General features: G+C 53.2%; 1 protein-coding gene across 1 annotated transcript; it reads left to right on the top strand.

The window, feature by feature from the left end:
- The first annotated feature begins 358 nt into the window (after positions 1-358).
- GUCA1A (guanylate cyclase activator 1A) lies at positions 359-5,993 on the top strand. Its single transcript, XM_009896251.2, has 4 exons — positions 359-583; positions 3,779-3,928; positions 4,634-4,724; positions 5,398-5,993. Exons 1-4 carry the CDS (start codon positions 386-388, stop codon positions 5,556-5,558), a joined length of 600 nt encoding a protein of 199 aa, XP_009894553.1. The 5' UTR covers positions 359-385; the 3' UTR covers positions 5,559-5,993.
- Positions 5,994-9,949: the final 3,956 nt, after the last annotated feature.

The following is a 9,949-nucleotide window of genomic DNA, read 5'->3' as shown; positions in this document are numbered from 1 at the left end:
ACTTTCCCATTTTACCTCCTTTCTATTTTAACCCTGAACTCTTAATGCCCAGCAGGAGCCCCATCGCCTCATTGGCTTGGGAGGGATTTGCTGGGGACTTAAATATCACCCTCCTGCCCAAAGAGGGTTTTGTGCTTTTGAATCTACCTAGGAGAGGTGCCTTTTGCATCCTCCTAGGAGAGGTGCCTTCTGCATCCACCACCCCCCAGCTGGGACAGCCCTTTGCTTGCCTCCCGACCTCGTCCTCCCTGCTGTGCTGCCACGTTTGGACTTTAAAGGCGAGAAGCCACGTTGAAAAGAAAGCCTCAGGCTTCAGAAAACATCCTCTGATTGATTTTCTTTGCCTGGGGGTGGGGCTGCAAAGTGACCAGCACTCGGTGTGGAGATGGGGAACATGGATGGGAAGTCCGTGGAGGAGCTGAGCACCACCGAGTGCCACCAGTGGTACAAGAAGTTCATGACGGAGTGTCCTTCTGGCCAGCTCACCCTCTATGAGTTCAAACAGTTTTTTGGCTTGAAAAACCTGAGTCCATCAGCCAACAAATACGTTGAGCAAATGTTTGAGACGTTTGACTTCAATAAGGTAAATACTGCCCTCCCCCCTGGGGCTGCGCGGGGCTCCTCCTGCCACCGCCCGGGGTGGCTTCTGGGTCTGTGCGACACAGGCCGGGGCTCTAAGGCTGGGTGAGCCTACAGGAAAGCTGGGGAGGGACTTTTTAGGGGGTCAGGGAGTGAAAGGACTGGAGGGAATGGGAAACAAATAGATTGAGATTGGGTGTTAGGAAGAAGTTCTTCCCCAGGAGGGTGGTGAGAGCCTGGCACAGGTTGCCCAGGGAGGTGGTGGAAGCCTCATCCCTGGAGGTTCTTGAAGCCAGTCTGGATGTGGCTCTGAGCAACCTGATCTAGTGTGAGGTGTCCCTGCTCATGGCAGGAGGGTTGGAACTGGATGAGCAAGAGGGGATTGGATGTGGCACTTGGTGCCATGGTCTAGTAGTCATGAGGTGTTGGGTGACAGGTTGGACTTGATGATCTTTGAGCTCTCTTCCAACCTTATCAATTCTGTGATTCTATGATCCTTGAGGTCCCTTCCAATCATATGGTTCTTGATTCTCCTTGAATCATAGAATGCTTGATTCTCCTCATCAATTGTAAAATCAGTTTTGTAAAGCAAAAGAAATAAATGTCAGCAGAAGCTCTTTGCCTGCTGACTGCTCCAGGAGAAACCAGACCACCCCTAGACTGGGTGTTTTGGGTTTGAGTGATTCAGAGAGTGGGCTTTAGCTGGCAGTCTGTGACCCCTTCAGAATGGTGTGCCCTGGGCATTGCAATAGTTGCCCAGGGAGGTGTTCAAGAAATGTGCAGCCATGGCACAGCTCTTCAGTAGGAGGGTGGTGAGGCTCTGGAACAGGCTGCCCAGGGAGGCTGTGGAGTCTCTCTCTCTCTGGAGTTATTCAAAACCCACCTGGATGCATTCCTTGTGACCTGGTATAGGTGATCCTGCTTTGGCAGGGGGGTTGGACTGGATGATCTTTGGAGGTCCCTTCCAACCCCTAACATCCTGTGATTCTGTGATTCTGTGCTGTAGATGATCAATGCCAGGTTGGATGAGGCCAAGAGCAACCAAGTCTAGTTGAGAGGTGACCCTGCCCATGGCAGGGAGGTTGGAGTAAATGACCTACAAGGTCCCTTCCAACCTAAGCCATTCTTTCATTCCAGGTTTCAGTGGTCATGGTGGTGCTGGGTTGGTGGTTGGACTCAATGAGCTTAGAGGTCTTTTCCAACCCAAACAATTCTGTGGGTCTGTGGTTAATCCTTCAGTAGTGACTGCTGTGACAGTGAGGACAAAGTGAGCCACATGAGAACCAGTGCTGCAGAGGCAGCCAGCTCCTGAGGCACAGGGTGTGGGGTGAGCTGGTTGCTCCTGCAGGGAGCTGGTTGGGTTTTCCTTTGTGTTAATTGGAAATGGATTGGAGTCCATTGGGGTTCTCACCTCTGCTTGGCCCCATGTGATAAGGAGCTCAGGCCCTTGGCTCCCTCAGGGAGGTTTTGCACCTTGGGCTGTGGCTGAGCCTGACTCCAGCAGTCCTGGAGCTCCTGCCCATGTTGGCAATGCTGTTTGCCCAGCTCAGGAGCTGTGCCAGAGGAGCAGATGGATGTTCTGTCTCCAAGAGGAAACAGCATCCTCCGTTGCTTGCAAATGCTTTGAAACTGCAGCACGTGTGAGAAGAGAAATGTCAGGAGAAAGCTGATGCCAACCCAGAGGGCTTCCCACTGAAAATGCTGCAGCTCCAAGTCCTTCAGGTATTTTGTTTGTGCCTTGAGCTTTACCTTGCTCACTGCTCCCTGTTTGGGTGCACACGTGGAGAGGGAAGTGGTGCCCAGGAAATCCTGCTGAGAATGGGGCTCAGTAGCTATTTATAGCTAATCTGGCAGTGGGATAGAGCAGATGATCTCTTCCTGAACCCTCCCTGTGGTGCAGTGGCTTTGTTCATTGACCAGACCGTGGCTTACTCCCTCTTAATGACTCCCCATGGTTTGCAGTCCTGGTTTCCAGTCCCTGCAGGGTGCTTTGTATCTCAATGGTTCGTGCCATCAGAGTGCTCAGTGGTGAGCACCATGTCCTAAAGCTGTGACCATCTCAGGGCAGAGTCTGGAGGCAGGGTGGTGGTGGCACATGGGCTCACCCCAGCACAGCTCTGCACTGGTACCATGACCCTGGCTGGAGAGCTGTTTGTGCACCCAGCTGCATGTCTCTAACATCATGGTGGACAAACACCTAGGAGGAAAGTCAAAGATAAAACTGTTTGTGCTTCTGACGTGACAGACGTGGAGCAGGCACACAAACGGCACAGAGACAGAGCAGCTCCTTCCCCTCCTGAGCTGGCAGCAACCTGCTGGGGTAATTCCTGAGCTCCTTCTTCTGCTGGAGGTTTGCATGCAGGATCCCCCTTGCAGCAGAAAAGAGCTGAAGGTGTGTGCAGGCAGGATGAGGTTAGGTAATCCATGGGGGTTCATCAGCATAAGGCTGCTCCTCTTTGACCTCTGAATTGCCACCACTTTGCATAAAGAGGTTCCTGCAGCACAGGCCAGGCTTGGTTAGTCCCCAGGCCAGGCACATGCCTGGTGCCTTGGTTATGGACATGAAAGGGCTCTGTGTGGCATCATGGAGTCACTGAGCCACGGAATCATTTTGCCTGGAAGAGACCTTTTAAGGTCAAGCCCAGCCACAGGCTGATGTGGAGCTCTCACCACAGAGTACATCAGCTTTCACTGCTGGGCATGCAGAAGATCATAGAATCATCAAGGCTGGAAAGGACTCCTTGAGTCCAACCATAACCCAAGCACCATGCCCTGCCAGCTCTCTGCTCTCAGGGTGGTGGCCACACACTGAAGTCCTCCAGTGAGGACTTCCAAAAGCAAGCAGGAAAATCACTGAATCATAGAATCAATAAGGTTGGAAAAGACCTCGGAGATTGCCAAGTCCAACCTGTCACCCAACACCTCCTGACTACTAAACCATGGCACCAAGTGCCACATCCAATCCCCTCTTGAACACCTCCAGGGATGGGGACTCCACCACTTCCCTGGGCAGCAGGGAAAAGAGACCAACCTCCACCTATCTACAACCTCCCTTCAGGGAGTTGGAGACAGCAAGAAGGTCTCCCCTGAGCCTCCTCTTCTCCAGGCTAAGCAACCCCAGCTCCCTCAGCCTCTCCTCACAGGCCTTGCTGCCTGACTGCTTTTAATCTCACCTAGCTTCTAACCTTCTGCATTTTAGGATGGCTACATAGACTTCATGGAGTATGTGGCAGCTCTGAGCCTGGTCCTGAAAGGGAAGGTGGATCAGAAGCTGCGGTGGTATTTCAAGCTCTATGACGTGGATGGGAATGGCTGCATTGACCGGGGGGAACTGCTCAACATCATCAAAGTGAGTGGCCTCAGCTCCTTCCATCCTACCACAGATGATGTCATGAGATGCAGGCAGACAGAAAGGCTGGCAGAGGAATATTCCAACAGAGAGGTTGGAAGAGGAATATTCCAACAGAAAGGCTGTCAGAGGAATATTCCAACCCAAAAGACAACTCCCTGGTAAATTAGTAGGCGCTGCTGCTTGACCTCTGCCAGTCCTCCCACCAGGCTGACCATCCTGGCTGGACCTGTCTGGAGCACCCCACACCCTGCATGCCCCAGCACGCAGCAACCCCTGGTCTCCTCACTGCATGTTGTTCAACCGCGTCCACCGAAACCCAGCTGAGATAAGCACTTGAGTTTAATCTAAGGCTTGGCAGAGGTGAAGGGCTCCTGGCTTACCCCAGCATGCCCACTTAATCTCTTAATGCACTGATTGCCTTTTGCAGTGACTTTAATCTCTGGTTTTCAGAAAGGACCTATTCCTCCCACAACCTTGAGCAACCTGGTCCCGTGGAAGGTGTCCCTCCCACGGCAGGGGGGTTGGAACTGGGTGGTCTTTAAGGTCCCTTCCAAGCCAAACCTTTCAATGAATCTGTGAAAGCTTAAATGCCTGCAGAAGGGTTTGGCCTCTCGTGTCTTGCCACTTAGCTGTTTGTACCAGTGGACAGACAGATCTGCACAATGCTCAGGAATTGTCCTCTGTGTCCTCCTTCCCCTCCAGGCTATTCGAGCCATCAACCGCTGCAACGAGACGATGACGGCCGAGGAGTTCACCAACATGGTGTTTGACAAAATAGATATCAATGGAGATGGTGAGGAGCTCCCCTGTGCAGTGCCAGTGCTGCTCCTGCTTCCCCCTTAGAGTCACAGAAATGTTAAGGTTGGAAAAGACTTCCAAGATCATCAAGTCCAACCATCAGCCCAACACCACCATGTCCCCAAGTGCCCTGGCCACAGGTTTCTTGAACTTCTCCTGGGGTGGTGACTCCACCACCTCCTTGGGCAGCCTGTTCCAATCCCTGACCACTCTTGCAGTCAAGAAGTTGTTCCTCATGTCCAACCTAAACCTCCCCTGGTGCAATTTGAGGCAATTTCCTCTCATGCTATTGCTACACACCCCCAGATCTCTCAGCCACTCCTCACCAGCCCAGTTCTCCAGACCCTTCTCCAGCTTTGTTGCCCTTCTCTGGACACAGGGCTCAGCCTGCTAGAGCAGTTCCAGATGCCAGATGTCCCAAAACACCAGGACATGGGGACAGCTGGGGGAGGGTGGCCCTCTGTGAAGGTTTAGCTCCTCATGCCCTCCCTGGGCTACAGGCAGCTCGAGAGGACACTGCAAACTGCCCCTTGTGACACTGGCAGGGTGGGGATCTGCACAGGCTTCATCTGCGATGGGATTTGGGGCACACCATTTTATAGTGGGTGCAAAACTCCTGGGGGGCTGCTGCAAGGTGCAGGAGTTAACAGCCCTTTTTCTGAACACAGGGGAGCTCTCCCTGGAAGAGTTCATGGAGGGTGTGCAGAAGGATGAAGTGCTGCTGGACATCCTCACCCGCAGCCTGGACCTGACACACATCGTCCGCTTGATCCAGAACGATGGGAAGAACCCACACGAGGCAGAGCAGGAGGCAGAAGATGCCCAGTAGGCTCCTGGACACCTTCCCATTGCCTCCACCTTTCCCCCTTGCATTATAAAGACAAGTCAGGCTGTGGCTGTGGGAGCTGGTGAGCTGTCCCAGCACCAGTGCCACCAGCGATAGACTATCCTGCTAGTGCAGGGACCGGGCTCTGCTCCAAAGGTGCTGCTCCTCTGGCAGAGGGTTCAGGGGAGCCCAGGGCTCACCAGGCACTGCCCTGGCCCTGCCTGGCACAGCTGGTGAGAGGATAGGCTGCTGTGAAGAAGGGGTGCTGGGATGGTGGCTCGTTATGCTGCAAGTGCACATCTACTCCTGGGACTGCCAAGGAGACCATGGGGCCTGGATATGGCAAGAGAGGATGCACCAAGGAGAGGAACCTCAGTGAGGCTGAGTCCTGAAAGGAGCCTCAGGGAGGCTGGGTCCTGAGAGGAGCCTCAGAACTCACCCTGGTGCTGGTGAGAGGGGGTCCGCAAAGGACACATGTACAAAACCCAGGGAGCAAACCTGAACCTTCTCTTCCCATATCAGTTTCCAGAGCAGGAGATCAGCAGGTTTGGTCATTCAGTTAGCAATCATTAGCGACACTGCCAGATCCAGATTTCTGTGGGCTAGAAGGAGTGTGGAGAAGGCAGTTGACTTTCCTTTGTTCAGAAAGCATTAAACCCACAGAATGGTGCCTTCCTCACCAGCTCGCTGAACTTTAAGGGCATTTTCTCCTTGCAATATCTGGAAGGGCTGTGTTAAACCACCACGGGCTGCAGCAGCAGCCACCCGAGGGGGCAGAGTTTTGCAAGCCTGTAGGAATATTCCTGCAGTCTCCTCAGCCGTGCAATAAACTGAAACTCTCCTGCACCTTATGCTCCGTGGCAGCCTTGAACATCAGGAGGCAGGGAAACGCTGCCAGAGAGGGGCCAGACGCAGCGCCCACGCCACGAGCATCCCGAGCAGGCGAGGGGCACCGCCACGGCACTGCGGGCTCAAGGACTGTCCCCCGTGGAATAAAACCCTGACTGTAGCACCCCGGACACAGCGACCTCCTCTGCAGGTGCCAGGAGCGGGGGCTGCACCCAGGACCCAGCGCACGCACAAGGGAGGCTGCCGGAGCAGCGGCCGCGCCCCAGCGCCCGGCCGGGGCTGAGCCTCGGCTGCTCCTCCAGAGGAGTTTCCTCATCCGATGGGAACAAGCTGCAGGCGCGGAGGGGCAGCAAGCGCCACCAGGGATGATTTCTTGCCTAGCTGAAGGACTCTTCATTTAGCACTGGATGCTCGCAAGTCATAAGCAACTTTCTGACCGTTTTCCTGGCTGTCTTCTTCATTTGACAGTGTTTGACCTGGAAGCTTTTGTACTTCCAATCTTCTAGTGAATTAATAAAGATATTTTACAAGATTATTTCAGGGTCTGCTTTTTCCCTCTGAATTAATCACTCTTGTTTCCAGCAGGTCAGACAAACTGGCTCCTGCAAGTGCTTTGGTTTGGCTTCATTGCAAGAGTTCTTCTGCAAGGAGAGCACCGGCAAGGGGAGGGGTCTGGTTTCTTCTGGTTTCCTTCTCTTTGCTTCTGGTTCCTTCAGAAGCAGCCCAGGAAAGAGGCTGCTCTGGCTGCTCACATCCCATAGGTGCTGCCTGCCCTTCTGACCTCCCCTGCACCGAGCAGCACAGCTCAGTGCTCAGCTTGCTTTAGTCAAACCTCACCCCTGGGTAGTCCTACAACTCACTCTTGTAGAGCTCTGCTTTACCCACCTGCATTCCTCAGCACCTTCTGCTTCCTGGGCCAGGTCTGGCAGCCCCATAGCTCCCTCCTGTCCCTGTTTTCCACCCAGACAGGCAGCAAGTGCAGGATGCAGAGACACAGCCCTGCTGGCTGCTGCCCCTCACAGCCTGGTTTGGGTTCTATGGTTGGTGGGCAGACACAGAAACCAAAGGCCAGAGAGGAACCTGTTGATGGTCCAGCTTGTCCAGCCACCCCTCTTACACCAGTGTGAGACAGAGCAGGCTGCAAACATCTTATTAGAGCCAGGCTGAGCTGTTTACTCAGTGTGCAATGCTCCTTCTTGCAGCACAGCTAACTCCTCCACAAAAAAAAAACATCACAAACTCCCTGTGCTTCACCTTTACAGCAGCAACGAGGGGGGAGCAGAGCTCAGCATGGGCTTTCTTGCACCCACCTCCTCCTCCAGAGACATGTTCAGCCCTGCCACTTCCTCCCCAAGCCCCTCTCTGCTCTGCAAGCCCAAGAAGCTGGAAGCAGCAGCCCCCACAAAGCCTCATTTCTATGTATGAAGGCAAAGTTATTCCCAGAGGGCTGTCCCTGAACTGCTGGCTGGCCCAAGGCACTCCTCGCACCTCAGCGTCTCTCTCCAGAGGATGTTTTTTCAGCCTCTAAGAAAGCAAATTAAAACTAATTAAAAACGAATGTTGTGACTCTCTTTGCCCTAACTCAGGCATCAGTCACTCGTTTTAAAACGGGGGTGGCAGCCACAGACGCTTTGCTCACTCCTGGGACAGCCTCCGTGGTGAGTGAGAGGCAGCCCAGCTGCTCCAGGAGCCTGAAGCTGGGTCAGGTCCCAGCTCTGCCCCTTCTCTGCAGTGACCTGGGACAGGTCCCTGAGACAGGGTCGGGATGGAGAGTTGCAGTCACACTAAAACCACCCAGGGAGTGACTTTTGGCAGCACCGTGGTGTTTATCTCACTGGGGTTGAGGTGTCAAAACACCAGCAATTCACAGCTGGCTTTGGAGGGATGCAGAAATCATGGAGTCATGGACTGCCCAAGGTCGGGTGGGCTTGGGTGGGCTCTGCACCAGAGCAGGGCTACCCTGGATGCTAGGTGTATTTCCTTCCATATCCCTCTGTCCAACAAGAGGGGAGAGAGAAGGGGAGAGGGAAGAGAAAAGGGGAGAATAGGTAAGTGGAGAAGAGAGACAGAAGTAGAGAGAGGAGAGAGAAATGGAGAGGGGAGAGAGGAGAGAGAAGGGGAGTGAAGTAGAGAAGAGAGAGAAGTACAGAGGGGAGAGAGAAATAGAGAGGGAAGAGAGAAGGGGAAAATAGAGAAGTGGAGAAGAGAGAAGTGCAGAGGGGAGAGGAAAGGAAAGGAGAGAGAGAAGAGGGAAGAGAAGGTATTGTCCCAGATTGCTGGAGCCGATTGTGGGTGCTCTGAGAACATGACCCCATGAGGTGAGACTTCAAGACATCCCTACAGTGACCAGCACAGGGCTGTGCAAGCCCTGGCACTGCCACTCTGCTTTCCAACATGACATTTTCAAGGGGAAGCTGCTTTGGGAATGACCTGGACACAAACCTTTCCCCTGGGCAGCCACCAAACCCCAGCCAGCCAGGGGAGACTCTCTAGGTGTATCAACAAACCAAGCACAGGGCTGGACTCCTCCTCTTTCCTTCTCAGCTTCGTTATTTGTGCTCAGTGCTTGCCCTGGGAATGCACTTCCCAGAGTATTTTGGGATGTGATGCCTCCTGGGCTTCTGTTCCCTGGTGCCTCTCCCCATCAGCCCCCTTCAGCTGCAGCCTTACCTTCAGCTTTCTAATCTGATTATTCCACCTTCAGTCCCACCCAACTTGAGGGGCATCCAACGTCAGAGCAGATGGCAGGAGCTCAGCAGAGCCACCTGACATTTGCCTTTTCCAAGCCATCCTCTTTCCCCATTTAGACCCAAAAAGAAATCCTATCAGGCAAATCCAATTGTAGCTGGGCTGTAAGTCTGGAAAAATGGATTATGCAAAGTGCCTGACATCAGTGGCTTGATGTGAATGTGGAACCGAGCTGGGGAGGAGATCAAAGAGCTTATACCACTGGATTTAAAAACAGGACTAAGACTAAAGCACCTTGACAAAAGATTACACAACTGATAAGAGGGACAATTTTCCACTGGGTGATGCCAGCACTGACACAGGCATTGCCCACCTTGTGCCCAGGCTTGTCCAGGCCAGAGAAGGTGGAACCATTCAGCTGCCCAGCCCAATGCTTGGAGCCCCAAGTCTGTTGAGGTTCCTGTTTCAGTGCTGACAGGGTTAAAGCCATGAGCTAGCTGATTGCAGCACTGGCAGCTCACCTTGTGAGCACCTATTTCAAATGCCATCAGCAACTGATTGCTTTTAACGACACACTTCTGCTTTTCTCTGCCATCGGGTGGAAGTTAAACAGAAGAGACTCCTTTCCTGCCCTGCATCTGCAGTAGCATCACCATCTCTGCCTTCTCTTTTGCCTTACCCAGGTTGGCTGCTCCACCTCCCCTAAATTCACTATGCCTCAAAGCCTCCAGCTTTGGTCAGGTGCTTACAGAGGTCTCAGCCTTCAAACTAAGAGGGAAAAAAAAAGCAAATCTCCAAACCGTATTTTCATAAATAAATCTTTATTAAATTGATGTTACAAAACCTCTCCCAGCAGC

Source organism: Dryobates pubescens, chromosome 35 (genome assembly GCF_014839835.1).
Source record: "Dryobates pubescens isolate bDryPub1 chromosome 35, bDryPub1.pri, whole genome shotgun sequence".
Classification (NCBI taxonomy): Eukaryota; Metazoa; Chordata; class Aves; order Piciformes; family Picidae; genus Dryobates; species Dryobates pubescens.
This window is presented reverse-complemented; position numbering and strand designations above follow the sequence as displayed.